The 20,726-nt window shown below is 35.5% G+C and overlaps 2 protein-coding genes across 3 annotated transcripts in view; one reads left to right on the forward strand and one right to left on the reverse strand.

Moving 5' to 3' along the window:
• Positions 1-20,726, reverse strand: part of LOC134852995 (BCAS3 microtubule associated cell migration factor-like) — a gene marked incomplete at its 3' end in the record, with an annotated part of 307,656 nt that overhangs the window by 118,313 nt on the left and 168,617 nt on the right.
• On the forward strand, positions 1,123-19,171 carry LOC134853052 (RNA-binding protein FXR1-like). Of its 2 annotated transcripts, XM_063868980.1 has the most exons (15): positions 1,123-1,188; positions 1,445-1,497; positions 1,799-1,967; positions 2,450-2,535; positions 3,168-3,236; positions 5,339-5,371; positions 11,155-11,242; positions 11,642-11,758; positions 12,051-12,239; positions 14,857-14,991; positions 15,675-15,761; positions 16,066-16,209; positions 17,183-17,438; positions 17,589-18,089; positions 18,354-19,171. In XM_063868980.1, exons 1-15 carry the CDS (start codon positions 1,144-1,146, stop codon positions 18,434-18,436), a joined length of 2,055 nt encoding a protein of 684 aa, XP_063725050.1. In that variant the 5' UTR covers positions 1,123-1,143; the 3' UTR covers positions 18,437-19,171. The 2 variants fall into 2 exon arrangements, with proteins under 2 accessions (XP_063725050.1, XP_063725051.1); XM_063868981.1 differs by lacking the exon at positions 5,339-5,371.

Raw genomic sequence — 20,726 nt, forward strand, 5'->3', positions numbered from 1 at the left:
GATACCAGGTAAAGAAAGGACTAGTCGTTAGGTGCATTCCTTGTTTGTATATTTTTTGCTTATCTATACAGGCTGTCCTCCAGGCCTCTGCCTCCACCACCACGTGGATCTTAACCTAATCTGCTGTGCCTCGCTAATTTCATTTCTTCTCGTCTGTGTATTCACTGCCACCTAATTTGGAGTCCATATAAAAATATGGCTAGAAAATTCAAATAACTGACATTTCAGATTTGAAACTAGTCCCGAAACAAAAAGTTATAACGGAAAACAGCAAAACTTTAAACTATCTCAGAAGCTTAATGGAAAATTTTATTAAAGGTTACGTAATTTGATTGTTCAAAAGAAAATTTATCATTTCGTTAGGTTTTTGAAATCATTTTGTTAACAATGTAAAAAGTTTAAAGTGCTGATGATGCACAAAGCGCGAAAACGTTTAACTCAGTTACCTTTTCAAATTGTGTCGCTTTTTGTTCGCGGTGTGGTTGTGTCGTTTTTTGTTCGCGGCCTCCAGCTTAGTCCTTTTCAAAAGTTTTAGTATATTATGTGATTTCGGCTGTTCTAAATCTTTTTCCACAGAAAACTATGTTGATTTTGCGGAATTTTTTTCTCAAGAAAGCGGTCAAAGAAACTTCGAACGAAATCTTGTGGCTTCCGCTTGAATCATAAGCTACTATATGACCTACTTGCTGGCTTTGCTCGATCGAAATAAGAATAATACTTTAATAAGAATAAGCTCGACACAGGTTATTCTCGACGCAGCAAACATCTTGAAATGTTTTTAAGTCAATTTAAATTTATGATAACTGTGAGGCATTGCCTCCTATAGTCGTTTCGTAGTGTCACAAGATCTTGAGCATATCAACTCCGGTAGCTTTTCAATGGTTTTTAATGCCGTTCGAATGAGGACTAAAAAACTTTAAATGTAATATATCACGCAATCCGATGATTATTGTGGTGCCTGATTTTCCGTGAAAAAAAAAAGAAAAAACTGAAGCAAATCCTAATACAAAGGTCCTTCTCATTTTCAGTGATCGGAAATGGTAATAATTGACAGATTTTGTCTTCGAGTGCTGTTGAATCATTTTAAAACTAAGAATGTCTTGAGCTACTTAAGCCAGGTTTTGGACTTTTCAGATTACTGTGATGTTGAAAGTGGAAATTCGCAACGATAATTCAGCGTATTACAAGGTGAACTTTATTTGACAATTAATTCAACTCAGCTGTAAACTCGCTGTGAAATCTAAGATATGGACAATTAAGTCCTATTGGCTGATCAATAACGTTTTTAGTAGGTTTTGAAAAATAGTTCAATCAGATTTTCTGACGATTGTTAAGGACGATGGAGGTGTTAGCCCGAGAGGCTCTTGGCTCTTTGTTACTCGATGCCGCTTTAACTGAAGATTCATTCGATGATGGTTTCTGATTATTTATATATACTCTTTAGGGCTTCATTGTAGCGATTAAAGATGACACAGCCAAAGTCAAATATGAAAGCAGGTTAGAACGCGGTTTAAAATACATACTTGGCAATTTAGTGCGATGAAATTGAACTAGAAAGATTTTTCTGAAAAAAAATTGTTAAAAAAATGTCATAAAATATTGGTTTCCACAAAAAATTAATTGTAATACATTAGTTAAATAACCTTAGAATTTTGTCCTTTTATTATTGGAGAAATAATTGCATTTCAATAGCGATTATTTATCTAAATTTGTTGTTTAACCCATCCCATCATTTTTGCATTGAAAAAGTGTCATTGAGTGAGGATTTGCGTTTGATGTTAAATGTTTTTTTTTGCAGCACACAAGAACATGTAGTTCCTTTCAATTACCTCCGTGAGCCAAGTGAAACGTCTAACCTTGACATTGGCTTGCTTCAACTGCAGGAGGAGTTGGAAGTTTTTGTAACAACTAGAGACAATGAACCGGCAGCTTGGTGGCGAGCGAGGGTCAAAAAGAAAGGAGACACAGTAAATGATAATTCATTCAGCTTCTTTGCGTATTCTATGAAATGTAACCTAAAAACGCGCAAAATATTTGAATTGTTCATCTGTTGCGATATATTTTGTAAACGAGCTTTATGGGTTTTAAAAGTTTGTTTTTCAACTCAATCGGCTCGAAAAGTATTTATGGTTGCGATTAGCAAGAATTTTGGAACCGGAAGGGGTCATTCTCATGATGGAAGGACCGAATGATGGAAAAATTTAAACCTATCAGCATCGTTAGACTTTCCTATTGGCTGAACAACTTTTGCACAAAAGCGAAGTCATTATCAACAGAAATTGAATTAAAGCTAAACAGCTAAGTTTTGATTTACAATTCCTGGAGATAAACAATGTATAAAATTACTGAAAATAAGTTTCTAATATTCGGTATCTCCATCAAACGGGAATATAAACCTTTTCTGTTCAGTTTTTGAAACAGCTCCCGATTCATTTTAATTTGGTTCCAGTGGATTCAAGTGGATGTGTTGCTCCCTGATGGACAAACAACACCGGAAGTTGTCAGCAATGGAACCTTCAGAAGACCCAGCAAAAAGTGGGTTAATTATTCGTCATCTAAAATTCATGTCAAATATTTATACAACGGAGGGTAGTGCTATACTAGCGCAGCCCCTTTTTCAGCTGTCTAAAAGTGAAATGTTTGCGGCTCATTTCAATAGTACAAGCTATGCTTTTTGCTGTCGCGTAAATATTCTTAAGTAAAAGTGTAATGGTATAGAGCGTTTGCTCTATTGCATATTATCCATATATTGATTATAAAATCGACAGGCTTCAGTAAAAGAAGCGATTTTTTATGTCATGTAACGCAAAGTTTCGCCTCTATGATAATTATACCCAATTCCTGAGCGAAGTTATCTTAATTTGGCACAGGTTCTGAAGAAGAGATTTATCCAAATTTATTTTTTTTGTTTAATATGTTTCTTGTCTAAGTTTCATTAGTTTTGTTTTTTTTTTGGCAAAAAAAGATGTTTTTCACCTCCTTTTTTTTTCATTTATTGGAGATTATCTTTTATTCTTTCTTTTATTCTCTTCATTATAATGTTCATTATACAGTTGTCCTTCATCATTTCACCCAGTCAAAAAACCCTTGGAATTTTATAAATTAGGGAAGTGTAAAGGAAGGTGAAAATGAGTTTAAAGATAATGAAGGACTTCGATTTATTTCAGACCACCCCTGACGAAAGACAGCTTCCAAGTGTTTGAATTTCCATGTGATGACAACCGGATTCTTGAGTTGTAAGTTATCAAAACCATTCTCAGTGTACCAGAAGAATTGATTATGATTGTGTTGTCCCTGTCGCAGTGATGATTGGTGTTCAAAATGAATTTAAATGTTTAGTTTAGTGTCCAATGAAATTGCTGATTGCAAATTGTTTTCTATCGGGTTGCCAGTGTCATTAAGTTGCCACGAATAAGCAAGGTATGAAATGGAAAGAAATTTTAAAACTGTTTGCGTGCTCTGAAAATTCAAAACGGATTTAGGTGGTTAAGTTCATTGTTTTTTTTTTGGAAAATGCCTAGCATGTAATCTTTTAAGCTAAAAAAATCTATGGCAGTGTTTTTTTTCGTGATGGATAATAAATGAAAGTTTGTCATGGAAGTGATGAATAAATCTTAAAAATTCCCGTGGTAACCCTGTCTATGAAAAAATTTTCTGTATTTTTGGGTGTGTTTTGAAGATATCAGGAGCATTGTTTTCTGGAAACTTCAACGTAAGTAGTTATGACTGACGATTCATTATTTCGGATTTTTTTCCCGAAGATTTCTCTATCACTGGATGGAGAAAATTTGTTCCGAAGTTTTTTGGAAAAATTTCTGGCTGGTAGCATTTTTAGCAAAAAATTCTATGGCAGTATTTTCTTTTCGTGATGGGTGATAACTGAAATTTTGTCATGAAGACCCGTGGCAACCCTGTCTATAAAAAGTTCTTCGTGATGGGTAATGAGACCCGTGGCAACCCTGTCTATAAAAAATTCTTTGTGATGGATAATAACTGAAATTTTGTCATGAAAGTGATGGAGAAATCTTAAAAAGACCCGTGGATACCCTGTCTATAAAAAGTTCTTCTGTATTTTTGAGTTTGTTTTGAAGATATCAGGAACATTGTTTTCTGGAAACTTCAACGTAAGTAGTTATGGCTGACGCTTCTTTATTTCGGATTTTTTCCAAAGATTTCTCCATCACTGGTTGGAGAAAACTTTTCCAAAGTTTTGGAAAAATGTCTGGCATGTAATATTTAAAAAATTCTATGGCAGTGTTTTTTTTCTGATGGATGATAACTGAAATTTTGTCATGAAGACCCGTGGCAACCCTGCTATAAAAAGTTCTTCGTGATGGGTAATGGGACCCGTGGCAACCCTGTCTATAAAAAATTCTTTGTGATTGATAATAACTGAAATTTTGTCATGAAAGTGATGGAGAAATCTTAAAAACACCCGTGGATACCCTGTCTATAAAAAGTTCTTCTGTATTTTTGAGTTTGTTTTGAAGATATCAGGAACATTGTTTTCTGGAAACTTCAACGTAAGTAGTTATGGCTGACGCTTCATTATTTCGGATTTTTTCCAAAGATTTCTCCATCACTGGTTGGAGAAAACTTTTCCAAAGTTTTGGAAAAATGTCTGGCATGTAATATTTTAAAAATTCGATGGCAGTGTTTTTTTTCTGATGGATGATAACTGAAATTTTGTCATGAAGACCCGTGGCAACCCTGCTATAAAAAGTTCTTCGTGATGGGTAATGGGACCCGTGGCAACCCTGTCTATAAAAAATTCTTTGTGATGGATAATAACTGAAATTTTGTCATGAAAGTGATGGAGAAATCTTAAAAACACCCGTGGATACCCTGTCTATAAAAAGTTCTTCTGTATTTTTGAGTTTGTTTTGAAGATATCAGGAACATTGTTTTCTGGAAACTTCAACGTAAGTAGTTATGGCTGACGCTTCATTATTTCGGATTTTTTCCAAAGATTTCTCCATCACTGGTTGGAGAAAACTTTTCCAAAGTTTTGGAAAAATGTCTGGCATGTAATATTTTAAAAATTCTATGGCAGTGTTTTTTTTTTCTGATGGATGATAACTGAAATTTTGTCATGAAGACCCGTGGCTACCCCCTGTCTATAAAAAATTCGTTGTGTTCGATAACTGAAATTTTGTCATGAAAGTGATGGAGAAATTCTAAAAAAAACCGTGCCAACCCTGTGTATAAAAAATTCTTCGTGATGGGTAATGGGATCCGTGGCAACCCTGTCTGTAGAAAATTCTTTGTGATGGGTAATGTTTCCCGTGGCAACCCTGTCTATAAACAATCCTTCTGTATTTTGGGGTTTGTTTTGAAGATATCAGGAACATTGTTCACTGGAACCTTTGACGTAAGTAGTTATCGCCAACGCTTCATTATCCCGGATTTTCTGGTCTAATGAAATCACGAAAGCGTGATTGCTTCACAAACAACATTTTTCGACTGTTTCCAATTTAAAAAAAACTAAAGAAGAGAAACGAAAAGAATTTTTTGTACAACCTGTTCGGACTACTATTATATTACCAAAAATTGTGTGCGATAAAAAATTGTAGCAAGTGTGTTGTAATCAGGAACAAGACATTTTTTTCCGTTCACAACTGTTATTACGCTTTAGTAAGAAAGTGACAACTAAGGAATGTTGACTGCAAGAAGCCGCGGCGTGCTTAAACTCATTAAGGTTTTAATTATTTACTTGATGCAATTACTCGATCTGTGTATATAATTTGAAACTTGACAAAACCTTTGAAGTTTTTAATGGAAAATGCATCGAAAAAATTTGTGAAATTAATTTGTCTCGGCTTAGTTTCCCGTTTTTTTTCTGATGCCTGATTATCCGGGATTTTCTGGTCGAGTGAAACGACGAAAGCGTAATAAGTTCACAAACAATATTTATCGACTAGTTCAGTTTGTCTAAAGAAAGCCAAACAAGAGAACCCAGTTGCTACGCAATCGGCTAAATATGTTTTGATTGCTACTATTGTCGCAAAATTCGTCTGCGATGAAAAATTAATCAATTAGGGGCTAGATATTCAGAGCTTTTCTTTCTCTGTAAATTATGGTAAATTATCAACTGTTTTGTGCTTTAATAACAGTGCAGCTACTTCAATTATTGAGTTTACGGAGTTATTGTGCCGTGAAGATAGAATATAATTTTCAATAGCTTTTTTAAGGAATCCTGAATGAACGGACATGACATGAGCCCAATGAACCGTCAAAGCCTTAATTGTTGTTTCTTTCCCATTTGACATTATTTAGTGTCAAGGAACGAAGTGAGTTTTCACCAAGTATATTTTCAGCATTGATATGATAATAGAAAAACGGGTAAAAATGGCTTCACTTTTTTCATTTATTTTGAAAATTGGAAGTAGAGTTATTAACATACGGTCAATGGAGCCCGTTTTTAATAAGTCTACTTTCATGCAATTGAAGATGTGAATTTTTACTAAATTACGTTGTCTTTTTTTAAAAAAAATTCTAATCTTTTTCACTCAAGTTTTTGCATTTTGTCGTCCTGATTTGATTTTTTGATATTCGTTATATTTTTCAAGCGGATCAAGCCTATAATTCAATAAGCTCCAAATTCAACATTGCATTTAATTCCTAGAACTTGCAACTGAATAATTAGTTAACCTTCGATCCGTTTTTTGAAGTTGGGTAAATGTTGTCAACCAAGTAAAAAGCATAAAAAAATCTGAAATTTAAAAACTATTTTTTTTTCACTCAAGTTTAGCATTTTGTCGTCCTGATTTGATTTTTTTGATATGCGTTCTATTTTTCAAGCGCAGCAAGCCTATAATTCAATAAGCTCCAAATTCAAAATTGAATTTAATTCCTAGAACTTGCAACTAAATAATTAGTTAATCTTCGATCCGACTTTTTGAAGTTGGTTAAATGTTGTGAACCAAGTAAAAAGCATAAAAGAATCTTGAAATTCAAAAATTTTAAGGTGATGTAACCTTTTGTGTGAAACCCGAAAGTTGAAAAGTTTCCAAAAATTGGTAATGTTCATTTAGATTTGTTTGAGTTTATAATTTTTTTTAAAATTTTCTTTGAACTGCAAGCAGCCACAGCATGCTTAATTTCAATTAACTATCTGATGCAATTACTCTTTCTGAGTATATATTTTGAAAGTTAAAAAAACTAAACAGTTTTTGATTGAGAGCGTATTGAAAAGTTCTGTTTTGTTTTGAATTTGTTTTCGTTTCAATTTTTTTCTGATCATCTTGCAGTTTTTTTTCTTTAATAATAATTTTACGATGTTAGTACAGCGCTCAAATAAGACTTTTTTAACTTACAAACCAAAAAGTTTGAATGAAAACTTTTTGATAAGGGTTATGAGTTCGTCTGCGTCGTTTTTGCTTACCCATGCAAAAAACAAGAGTCTTGCCACCAGCTGCTACAAAATTACATCTCATAGATACCTTTTTTTACAGGATGATTGAAGCTAGTGGTCATCTGCACCTGTACTTTAATCAACAAACATTCTAAATTTGAGTATGTCTCTATTTTAAATGCCCGATTTCAGTTTATCGTTTATTTTCATTTTTTCTTTTTTACTTCTTTGGCTGAGAAAGTTTCGACTTATCCAGCTAAGCTGTCTGTTTATGAGTAGTTTGATGTGCAAAAAACAATACAATGTTCTAGGGGTTTTTCTTAAGAAAATAGTGTTGTGTCTGCTCCAGGATTATCGCTTCGTAATGTTTTTTAATGCTATTTTAACCTTCAATTGTTTTAATTGGCGTGTTTCTGGAAACTTTTTACTGAAGTTGCTCGGAAAGATCGGGACAAACATAGTAAAGTTTTTGGTACAGCGATTTTTCCGACTCATAAAAAAATTGAAAAACATTTTTCGTCTGCTTTTGTTTCAATTTTTGTCGGTTAGTTTGTTAGGTTATGTTTGTGCTGTAGCGCAAGTAGTGCAATACTTCGCACAGCCTCTGTGTTTACTATTTGTCGGCTTAATTTTTCGTTAGTTACACGAAAACAATTTTATTGTGATCGGAATCTACACTTTTTTTCTCGTAAACAACTTTTCTTACAAGCAATTGAACCTGTTATACTAATGAACCCTGACAACTTCCAGGTTCCTTCTCACTTGTCTGGGTATAACGCGGTTGATTTTGCATTCTAAGATGAGAGGCGCGGCAGGACTTTGATTTTTTTCAATATGTATGAAATAGAAATTTTTTCCGGTAAAAATTGAATGGTCGCACTTTCCTTTGTCTGCTTGAGTTTTGTCGGCTTATGTGCGACTTCACGGATTTTTCTTGTGCTGATAGCTAGTATCATGGTAGTTGCAAACGTTGATCAGTGTAGTTTCAGGGGGACTTAAGTTTTTTTAAAAGTGTGTAAAATAAGTTTTTATTTATGAGATACTGTTGTCTGCTCATAGATTGTCAGCGTTGTTTTCACTTCCTAAGTTTTGTTCCGTTGCTTATTTAAAACTCAATTGTTTTGCTAAGCATTCTTTTGTTGTTTTTCGCGTTTCCCAAAACCTGCCCTCAAATATAAAATTTTTCTGGACTTTTTTTCCCGTAAACAACTTTGTCCACAAGACTCATTGGACTCCTAATGTATCTAAGTTCATAAGTAATTTAATTTTTGTAGTGCCTCTTGCTTACCTAGCCTGGTAGTAACGAAGACGCCTGGGACGGCAAAGGTCCTGGGTTCGAATCTGACCAGGATAAGTTTTTTTCAAACATTAAATATTCCGGATCAAAAAAGTTTCGGCCTCAGGTTTGTCTGCTTGTTTTGTCGGCTTTGTTGCGCATCTAAGAATTGGTTATTTTAGATTGAAACAATTTTCACTGCAGTTGCTTTTGGTATTTTAAAAATCCGGCCGAATGGAAATTTGCTTTTCACATTGGTTGTAATTTTACCAGTTTTTTTTTCCTTTTTTTGTCTTTTTTTTATCGGCTTAATAATTTTTGGCTGAAATAGTATTGATTTGGTTTACTCTTATTGCGTCGTTACATCCGAAATAAGTGTTTGTGCGAGTGTGTGTGTGTTCTGCGGGGAAAAGGGACGATTTTTTTAAAACTTTTTTTGCGGCATGAAGGGTTTCTGCTCAGGTGTTTTCGGCTTTGTTACAGCTTGGTTGGTTATAATAAATTCAAATCTTATCAACCATCCTGCGCATCTGGCGTAGAGATTAAACAACAGCGTGAGACAGCAAAGGCTTGCGGTTCGAATCCGGCCGGGCCTTTTTTTTGCAAACTACAGTTTTTGTGCTTTTTCGGACTATCGTCCGTCTGTTTTTTATTCGGCTTGGTTCCCGTAGCTCGATGGCTTAGCTGTATTCCAAGTTGCTGTAACATCCATTCTTGAGGCGACAAATCACGGGAGTTCGACTCCAATTGAGACCCGTTTTTTTGGAAATAGAAAATTTTGGCTAATTAGATAATTGTCTGTCTGCTTTTTGTCTGCTTAGTACCGCAGTAAGGTAAGGACTTTTTGACTTCTTCATAGCATTCTCAAAGCTCTTTGAAAAAATTCTAATCTTGCAGGCAATTTGTTCCGGATATTTTGGGCTTTGTTGCAATTTTTTATTGACAAAAATGATTTTTTGAAGTTTTTTTTTTCATTTTTCCGTTTGATTTTAATCATATCATTCGTATTTGTATCACAAGTGGTGCTCAGCTCAGCTCAGCTTCGCCTCTGTGTTGTAAAGCTGAAATGGGAAGCTAATTGCTCGAACGGACATCTCAACTATACTCATCGTTGATTTTTTGCTTGTGTGAAGTGTAATTTTGGCTGTTTTTGAAATTACTCACTTCGATCTGCTCTGCTTGTAATAACATTACCGATTCAATTTCATAACTAAATGCAGTGATAGAAAAATCGAATCTCATCCATTCAATAATATCACTTGTGTTTTATTATGTACTCTTTGTCTTGCAATAATTTGTATTTAATAATCAGGTCACTTTGAGTTCATTTGTATTGAGAATTTATTCAGAAGCTTAAGTTCGTAGATTTTCATAAATCAACCCGAAACAAAAGTTATGAATCTGCTTAGAAATCTGCTTTTTGATTAGATGGGACAGTTTCTTTCGAAAAAGTAGTAAAGGCACTTATTTTGGATTTGAGGAGTTCAGTTGGGTGTTATATTTTTTTACGAGCAGTTTTTTGTTTTGGCTGTTTTTTTCGAGAGAAATTGATTTTTTTGCTTGCCACGGTTTCTTAAAAGTAAATTCTTAATTGTGTTCTCGGCAATCTTCACCTGCTTTTTTCCGTTAACAACTTGTCTTTCAAATCTGTGAAAAATGACCTTGCTTTATTTTGGAACGTCAGTAACGTATATGCCCTTTCTTCTAATTGGTCGAATGATAAAGTGCTTGCCTTGGGAGCCTTAGGTCTTGTTTTTCTGATTTGGAATTTTTAAATTTTATTTTTTTGTCGATTTACTTACCAAAGAATGAGTTTTACTTGACGGATTAGGGAGTTTTCTTCATTTAGAGTGCCGTATCTAACCTTTGTAAAGATGCAGGTTATTGGTTTTCAATATTTTTTTCGCTTTTAAAAGGTTCCCGGCCCAAATTTATAGCGCAGTTTTTTTTAGTCTAAAAAATTGCAGTTGCCTTGTAACCGCTTAGGAAGTTTTGTCTAAGTGCTAATTTATGCAGGGAATTTTGTTGCCTCAAATCGAGGATCACGAGAGACATACGTTTCCTGGAGTTTTTTCATCGTCTTTCAAAATTTTACCGGTTGATCCCGTTTTCTAAAATTAGGTTAATTTTATCAAAATGTGTCAAATATAAATTGTTTCAGAAACTCAAAGAGCTCTAAGGCCATATATTTTTTTCTTTGAAGTTCGAAAGTTGTAGACTGTTCGAATCAATCCTCCCATCCCCCCCCCCCCCCCCCCCCGGTTTTTCAAAATATGTAATTTTTATTGTTTCTTTTCCTTGCGTTCATTGACTCTTTTCCAAAACTGTCTGTTGGATATGTTTTAAATTCGGAAAGCAAAAGATTAACTAGCTGTTTAACGAGTTCATGGATAATTTTTTAATTGCTCTGGATATGTTTCATCTATCGCAAGCAGCTTTTCTGTATGTCATTTACCTATACCGTTCTGGCCACGAAGGAAACTTGCGTTGACTGATTTGTGTTTTTATTATGTTGTTTGTTCAGAGCGAAGGACGAGGCCAACCACACCGACTTCTGTGCTCTAGTGGGACCATGTCTCGTGCTCCCCGCAAACGACACTCTCCTCGCAATAGTAGGCCTCACACATACACTCCACTTCACTTACACTTATCTCATTTTGACTTACCCAATTTTCAAAAAATTGTTTTTTTAATCTTGAACCTCCACTTTTTCGTAGAAAAAAAAGCCCTCACAGAAACAAGACTTTTCTTTTCCTATTTGAAGTTTTTTTTACTATAAAGTAGTCAAAATGTTAATAGTTATGCCAGCTTAAATGAGACGTTAGTAATAAAAAAAAGTAACTATACAAGCGAATACTAATTTGGCTGGTAATTCTAAAGTTTAAAGCAAATTTGGGTATCAGAATTGAGCATTTTTTCTGTCACTGCTAAACATGTTGATCACATCTAAATGAGGAGGTCATTATTAATCTGTTTGAGGGTAGGATTTTAACTTGATCCTGTGTTTGCAGTCTTTAGACCCTACGGTGCACAAGAAAATCAACCTTTTATTCGAGACACACTTCCGCTTCTTGAGGGCCAGAAGTGAACTGTTCGCAGACATAGAGCGCGCAAACCACAAGCTAGAAGTGAGTACTTGATGTCTGTATGTTTTTAAGGAACTCAGGGTCTGATAATCTTTACTGGGACATTTCAATGTAACTGAAAGTTTTGTTGTTATTCCGAATTTAAGTGTATGACTAAGCCACGCTTTCCATGGAAAAACTGTTGCCTTGCTAGGTATAAACTGACTTTTTCTATAATTTGCGCAGTTAAAACGTGTAAATTTTAAATCGAAAAGTGAGTTTGGGTAAATTTTTTTAAGTTGTTTGTAACCGTCTCAAAAGCCTCACTGTAACGACTTCTATTCTTTTTCCATAGCAAACGAAGCTGTGTGGCTCTAGTGGTATCACAGAGACATTCACAATCAAGCAGGAGTTTGTGGGCCTGGCCATAGGGGGCAGGGGGGTGAATATCAGTGCAGCCAGGGACATACCTGGAGTGTCCACAGTCGAGTTACATCAGCAGAGTGGAGATCCAAATGTGTATGAAGTCGTCATCAACGGAGAGGTAAAAGAGAGATAAAGGATTAATTTTGATGGCTATAGAAGCAAAAAAAAAATTGTTTTTTTTTTAAGAGAGAACATATTTTTAATTTCGTAATTGTAAGTGTTTTAATGTTTAGTAATTGTAAGTGTTTTAGAAGTGCATCACATTACATTGCGTCAATTTAAGCAGTGATTGTGTGTATCATTACACACTTCAGCTATCGAGTGTAGTGTTATATTGCGAATCCACTTGTAACCGAACTAGCATAAAATTTCTCATTGCCCAACTCGCAAATAAAAGCGCTCATTTGTTGACCCTTTTGCGGCAATAGCATTATGTCTGGCTTAAGTTTGCTGCATTAGTCTTGTGTCTGGCTAAATGTCGATGAACGTAGTTCAGACTCTTAAATAGGTGCTGATGGTTTTTCTTTCAGAATAAGTCCTAAAGTTTGATCACTCTCAATTTTTTTTCTCGGTTTGACTTTGATTTATGTAAGGTCAGTTCATTCTGTGTTAAAAGTAAGGCAAACCTCACTATCGAACAATAATAGCGTGGAAAAAAGTGATCAACTTCTAATTTCAAAATTGGGTTTTAATTTTCAGAATTCCCAGCGGAATAAAAATTTTGCCTATTGATCCAGTTTTCTACAGCTAATTTTTGCAGTTTTCTCACTTGTGATTGCAAAGTTCAGTTTCGCCTCTGTGAAAATGGCTAGTGTTTACCTATTTAAAGCGTACATGGCGGAGATGCGAGGAAGTTATAATTTTCATCTCCGCCGGTTGGATTCCGGAAGATGGGAAGTTTTTTTAAAGCTTATTTTTACCTTTCCTTCTTGTTTTTAAACCTTTTTGGAGCTATTTTTTCGCTTGTGTTCGAGAATTGCAGCTTCACCTCTACGTACCCCGGTGATTTTTTTTTTTTTTTTTTTTTTTTTTTTTTTTTTTTTATTAGCCCCCGGCCTGCTCAGTGCAGACCAACCGTGGGGGAGGGGGAGATGTCATCCATTTCGCCGCAGCCGGTCCCACCTTGAGGAGGCGGATGACACTGGGACCCCTCCAGCCGTGACCGAAGCGGGATTCGAACGCATGACTCTCGTGTTGAGAGACATGTGCCTAACCCACTCGACCACGGCTGCCCTACCCCGGTGATAGGCAAGGGTCTTCTCCAACCGGGCGCCAGATTGTTTCTCGTTAAGAACTTGTTCAAAAAAATTGCATATAAGGTTACGTGTGTCAACTTGCTTCATTGCACAAGCAATTTCTGTTATATAACGAGTTCTTTTTTTCTTATCTTAGTGCTCAATTAATGCTTTATTCCAGTGTCTGTGCACTGCCTAATTCTAATTGGCAATTCAATTGCAAGTGTTTTATCCGCTTTATTGGTGGCGGGTGTTTAGTTTACAAGACCGGTAGGTGATATGGCGCAGTTGTGAAGACGTAAGTTTCTAACTTTGGATATCAAAGGGTCGAATCCTGTAGCTGAAAGTTTCTTTGTTTTTTCTTTTTCTGTGCTTGCGCTTGGAGATTGGAGTTTCGTCTCTCAATGAAACATGAATTTAAATGCTTGATTCTGCCCATTTGGCACAGAGTTAATGCAATGCATGGGAAGACAAAGGCCGGGAAATCAAGTCTGGGCGGTATTTGTATTTTTTAAGAGTAGATGAACGCAATGTAGACTCTTGTTTAGGTCGTGATGATTTTGTTCAGGAAATTTCTCTAAAAATTGGTCACGCTCAAATCTGATTTTTCGCGGTTTGAATTATGATTTCTTTTCAAGATGAGTTCATTTCCTTTATCTTTTGATTTCCCGGCTGAATAAAAATTTTACCCATTGGTCCATTTTGCTCAAATCGAGTTAATTTTATCAAAAAACTATCAATCATATGTTTTTCTTGAAATTCAAAGAGTCTTCTTGAAATTCAAAAGTTATATATTTTTACCTTGAAATTCGAAAGTTGAAGTATTTGCGAAAAAAACGTGTCAGTTTCTTCTCTTTTCTTGCGTTCGTTAACTCTGAGCCAAATATATGTTGGCTATGTTTTTGAGTAAGAGAGCGCGTCCAAAACACCATTTTTTTGGTCAAAACTTAAAAATACTTGAAACTGCAAGAATTGAATTTTGAAACTTTTGAATTTTGAGCTCTCTGACACTTCTGTTCCGCGCTGAATCTGATATTATCCGAATATCAGAGCAAGCACTGGGTTGTGAACCCTTGCGATAAGCAAGGCTATTGCAATCGGGTACCAGATATTTTTCCCGTAAAAATTTAAACTTTAAATTTTCTATGACAGCAGTTTTGTTTTCGGCTCAACAGGTTTCGAATCAAAATTTGTTGCAGCTCGGTAAATGATTTCCATTTCTTTTTAATGATGTTTATCAACTTCATTCTATGCAACCATGAAGTTTTTGTCGCTTAATTCAGACTTTTGCTGTCTTTTTTTCCTTTAACTATCGTGTGCGCAATATGTTTTTGCATCGCAAGTGTGCGAAGCTCCGCTTTGCCTCTGTGTAAGATTTTGATAGTGCTTAGAAACCGATGCATTGAATCAGGTTGACCAAATGGTCTTTATTTAGCGACTGGTCGCTGCTGTTAACTTTTAAATAAATATAACTATAATACAATTTGATCTGTGGTTTAGAGCGAGGCTTCAATCAAGAAAGCAAGGGCAATGTTGGAGTTTGTGGAGGAGCCAGTGATGGTGCCGGAGGAGCTCATCTCCAGGGTAATCGGGAGGAATGGACGCATGTTGCAGGAGATAGTGGACAAGACACAGGTACTCAAACTGGTTTATAATTTAGAGATGTAAAAGATTTACCTATCTGTTTACTTTTGGATGTATACCGAAGTTATTGTGAATTGATTTTTTTTTGAAATTGTGGACTATGGTTAATGAACATATGAACACAGGTCGTGATGATTTTTTTCTTTGGTATTTCAGGAAAAATCTAAAATTGAAATCCACTTCAACTTTCGAAAGAGGATTTTATTTTTCAGATTTTGCCACAGAAATTTTTTTACCAAATGATCCAGTTTTCTCAAATTGGGTTAATATTATCAGAAAAATTGTCAATCATAATTCGTTCTAGAACTTCAATGAGCTTTAGGGCTATCTTTTTTTCTTTAAAATTTGTTTTTCTTTGAAATTTGATTTTTTTCAAAAAAAAAAGTCAGTTTTTTTTTGTTTTCTTGCATTCGTTGAATCTTTTCCAATAGTCTGTTGGCAATGTTTACAATTGTCGAATATAAACTATTTTCAATCGAAGTTGATGGGTTGGTGTTTTTTTGATCCAAGATTTGTTTACATGACACTTTTATTTGAACCGTTTGGATCATTCGAAAATTCCATTCATTAAAATCAGTTACAGATTGATGAAAAAAGTAGAAACCATTTCTGAAAATTGTAAGCTTTTTGAAATTGCTTTGATTCTAGAAAACGAATTGTTTCGTTTTACATAGGTCATCAAGATCAGAATTGAAGATGGAGCTCCTCCCCCTCCTCCGAATCCAAATGCTACGCCAGGGGAGCTAGATGCTCCGCAAGAAGTAAGTTGAATACTATCGACTCCCTGTTTTGATTCCTCTATAGTTACGAGAGAATGTATGAAACTGTCACCTATGAGCTATAATTTAGGAAAAGTTCTGGACAAACTTGCTATGATCATCAGATTTTTATTCATTCATTTTTTAAATACCTTCCTGGTCGATAGTTCGAGGCTTATGATATATTTATATAGCTGTTAATATGGAAGAAACTTTTTTGTGTAGTTTTTGGCTATGGGTTTCGGATAGTTACCCTTTGTAACTTGCATCTCAGTTTTGTTGTTGTTCATGAGGAAAGATGTTTCAGCACATGGTTCCGCTGTGGTGCATTGGAAGTAGAGAAGCGTTCGAACTTGCCAAGATGATGATCGAGTACAAAATCAAAACCCTGAAAGACCTCGAATCGGTCAAGGATGAACGAGACAAACTGAACAACCAGCTGCAGAACCAGGTGAGGTGTTTGATCAATTGAAAAAGTTTTGCCCAAATTTATTTAAGAGGTATGCCGATCATTTGATTCGAAGTTGTCGGTTTGGGTCCATCAGATGAAAGCTTGATGATTTTGCACGAGTAAAAGAGTAGAAATTTTTATTTAGAGTAATGAACAAAGTGAAAACTTTTATATAGGTCTTTTTTCGTTTTTTTTTTTCAGGAAAAAGTCTTATTAAAATGCTTTAATAACTACAATGTGCATTCATACGTATTAATGCTTTTATGAATGCACTTTGGTATGTATGCACTTTTTGAGTTCAATTGAAATTCATCTGCTGAAAGTGACGTAAATAGCCCTCTCCAAATACGAACGTGGAAATGGCGCAAAAAACGTAAACGATTTCTAATTTCGAAAGTGGAATTTATTTTTAAGATTTCCCAGCGGAATAAAAAGTTTACCTGTTGATCCAGTTTTTTCAAGTTGGGTTCATGTTATCAAAAAAGCGCCAATCATAAATTGTTCTAGAAATTCAAAGAGCTTGAAGGGCATCTATTGTTTTCTTTGAATTTCGAAAGTAGAGATTTTTTCAAGAAAGTCAGTGTTTTTTTTTTCAAGAAAGTCGAGATTTTTTCAAGAAAGTCGAGATTTTTTCAAGAAAGTCAATGTTTACTTGCGTTCATTACTATGTTCCAACTGTCAGTTGGCTATTTTCTTTATTTAACTTCGATATTGTTTGCTTGACACAAATTTTTTAAGAGTCGATGAACGTAGTAGAGACTCTTATATGGGTCGTGATTTTTTTTCAGGAAAAGTCTTAAAATGCTCAATTAACAAAAGAAATGCATTCATGCTTATAAATGCACAAATTAATGTCCTTAAAGGTATATATGCACTTTTTGAGTTCAATTCAATTTCATTTGATAAAAGGGAGGCAAAATGTACTCTCCAATTACCAAAGCTGAAATGACGAAGAAAACGTGATCGATTTCAGGGAGTCGCGGCTGTTAGTCGACTTGGTCCCCCATTCAGAGGAGGAGGATACGGAAGACCAAGGGGAGAACGAGGAGGGGGTGGCTATTCTAGAGGTGGGCCTAGGGGAGGCGCCATGCCCATCCGGGGACAGCCCTTCAGAGGCGGTGGAAGAGGTGGGAATGGCGGTGGAATGGGAATGAGGGGAGGGGGACCACCACCCAATATGCGAGGGGGCAGGGGAGGACCTCCACGAAGGTCTGCATCCGATTCAAGAGGTGAGTTCTTATATAGCAGATCATGGGCTAATAAACTTTGCCAATTATCATTATCGAAACTCATGTACTTGAATCAAGCTCTAAAAAAACCTTGGAATTTTTAACAGCTCCCTCAGATTTAGGTTTAAATTCAACATCGCTATTTTTCAGAGCCGATTGGGAATACAGAGATAGATCAGCATGATGACCGACCTCCTAGAGGACGCGGAGGAGGAGGAGGATTCAGGGCAAGAGGAGGCAGGGGAAGGGGAGGTGGAGGGAGTCAGTTCGACACGGGACGTCTAGGCGGAAGAGTTTCAGGAGACGTAGGTGCTGACGGCGACAAACGCAACAACAACAACAGAGCGTCGACGAATGGACCTCAAGATCGAGTTGGAGCCGAAGGTGGTAACGTGCAATCGGGAGGGGTTAATGGAGCATCTGGGGGCGCCGGAGAAACTCCAGCGACGTCGTCGTCATCGCGAAACGCAACCAGCGGGGGCAGTGGGGGTGGAAATCAAAGGAGATCGAATAACGGACCTCATTCGAAAGGCGGCGACGGAGGTAATTCGAGTCAACAAGGTGCTAAGCCGCAAAGAAACAGACATGGGAGTGGGGAAGCTGGAAAGAAGAGAACACATGATGGTGACGAAGATTCATCCCATTTGAACGGTTATCTAGTTTTGATATCAAACGCACTACGTATATGAATGAAGTTTTGGTCCAGTAATATACGGTCCTGTTTAAAGGGTCGAAATTTTTCTGTAGTTTGAAATAATTTACAATTGACCGAAACGAGGAAATTCGGAAAAATTTTTAAGAAGTGACTGCCTGTTACAAAATGAAAGGAAATTAATGTGTGCTGAGTTTGACTTTGTTTTTAAATGTTCATATGAAATAGAGATGTTTCTTTTGTTTTATAAATAGTTATTTCAGGAAATGACGGAGGTCATGACAAAGGGTCACTTCCCAACGGAAATATTACTGGAAAAGCCCCAGTAAACGGAGTTAAAGCTTAAATATCCTAGTCGTTGTGAATACACGAAACAAAACACGAAGTCAGTCGAGACAAGACAAAGAATTTGACTGGTTGAAAGATCGAAACTTGCAAAAATCTGGAATCGAAGATCATACGAGACTAAAAATGTTCATACGAGACTAAAAATGTTCATACGATTAAAAATAGCTGGTAAATTTAGAATCGAAATTACTACTTAAAAGTTACACGGTGAAAAACGATACCGTTTGCAAATTAGCGACCTGATTTCAACAAAGCTCATAATCTGTATCATGATGTTTTACTATTTATTAAGTATATACTATTTGTTAAGTAGTGCATTGTTATAATCCTAAACGCCTTGCCATTAAATGCGTAGCAATGCATTACAAATATGAATTAAAGTCGTCCAATTTTATAAGTCGTTTTGAAATTCCATCTTAATTTTTCAGTATTGTGCCTTAGAAGTTTGCATCAAAACACCCGTTCATTCGCTTATTTTCGTTGCCATTAAATTGTTGAATTGATTTGTTGAAATTGCTGTTAAATGAGTTTTATAACATAAAAATGTGATCTTTGATGTAAGTTTAAGTTAGTCTTGAAAAAAAATGGGAGAACGTTTGATAAAATGGAAATCGAGTTAATTTAGTGCTTGTCGTTTTTGGTTAACAAACGTTGTTTAGCGCAGTTTCGTTGGATTGCGTTATTGATTGATTTAACAGATTGAATTATTATACAAATCACAATTAACACTCAACTTTTACACTCGTGTAATTCAGTTTTGTAGAATAGTCCACATTGAGATAAAAGCGAAGACATTGAATAGAATCATGGTCCAGTTTTTGGAAGTAATTGCAATTTTTTTCACTTTTAGATCAGCAAACGCTTGCGCCTTATCTATTATATATTTAAATGCGGGTTATCTATTATATATTTAAATGCGGGTTTCACTATCTCGCCATGCTTAAGCTTTTTCAGCGTATTATTTTGGCTTGTTCAACGAAAGTTTTTTTCATGTTTAAGCTACATATCTATACGCTATACTATAAGCTAAACTTACGCTATAAGCTATACGACAATTTTTGTGAAAAATTTCTAGTTAATTTCAAAAATCTAAACAATTTGTAATTCCCGACCTTTAAGTTGATCTCTGTCATCTTGCCTCCAAATTTGATCGTTCACTCCAAATCTTGCCTCGTATCTTGAGCTCAAATCCTTTTATTTTGCGAGATATGCGATTTTGGATGATTTTTCAGAACTTTTCAAAAAACTCAGAAATTGAAATATTCGCCAAACTTGAAATTCCCAACCCTGTAATTGGGCGCTGTCAGGGCATTCTCAAGCGTTGCAAATCTTGCCTTCAAGTGAGGCTGCTCAATTGCTTTTAGTTCTCAAGTTACTACGTTTTTTTTGAGATTTTATATAACTTTTCAATGAGCATAGATAAATAAAACTTCACAAAATTGGAAATGCCAAACCTATAGTGGGTTGCTGTCAATATACTCTCATAGGTTGCAAGTCTCTCCTCCAACTGACTGCTCAGTTTTTTCTTAACTGCCGTTTTTTAATAAGTTTTTTCCGAGATATGCCGGTTTTTATTTGAATTGTTTTTACGCATGCGATAAGCAACCGTTATCAAACTGGAATAGTTTTTTTTCGGGTTAACAACTAGAACTGAAAAACAGATAGAAATAGCAGATTGATCCCGTGCAAATTTACTTTTAATGAGCATTAGCTGGTTCAGAAAAATTGCTTGTCATATACAGGACGGCCACGAGACGGCCTACACGTTGTCCAAAAATTGATAGCAAATTTTCAAGAAAACGACATCCTCACCTTAAAAACAAAGCTAAAAAACAATCAAATAAAACATTCAGTAATCTTTAAATTATCAGTCGTAATTAATAACCACATTTATTTGAACAAATATTATGACTCACCTTCGAACCAAAATTTCAAATCGTTTTTTTTCAGGTTTAAAGAAAAAATTTTGGTAACATATCCAGGAATCGACTGCGGAAGAAAAAAACTATTAGGACGCAATGGAAACTGCCTATCTATCTGATTGATGATAAAAAGTAAAATGATACCATCGTTAATTTTTACCAATTTGGTAAACCAAGTTGTTAAGTTGTAAGTTCATACGATTCAACAAATTGATTTTTTTTGGCAGTCGTATTGAATGAATTACCTGAATAATCGATTTGCAAAACATACGAAAATGGGCTTTGCTATCCGTTTTAATGAGAAATGCGCAGTACCCTGTTCGCTCGCCTAAAGGTACAATCGAAGCATAATTTTGGCTAAAGTTG

The sequence above is a fragment of the Symsagittifera roscoffensis genome, chromosome 8 (assembly GCF_963678635.1).
Source record: "Symsagittifera roscoffensis chromosome 8, txSymRosc1.1, whole genome shotgun sequence".
Lineage (NCBI taxonomy): Eukaryota > Metazoa > Xenacoelomorpha > Acoela > Convolutidae > Symsagittifera > Symsagittifera roscoffensis.

Bases quoted from the DNA above. Each gene is read 5' to 3' on its own strand.
- LOC134853052 (XM_063868980.1), top strand. From the start codon at position 1,144: ATGTTGAAAGTGGAAATTCGCAACGATAATTCAGCGTATTACAAG. The intron at 14,992-15,674 runs GTACTCAAACTG...CGTTTTACATAG, and splicing joins AGATAGTGGACAAGACACAG to GTCATCAAGATCAGAATTGA. The intron at 15,762-16,065 runs GTAAGTTGAATA...AAGATGTTTCAG, and splicing joins AGCTAGATGCTCCGCAAGAA to CACATGGTTCCGCTGTGGTG.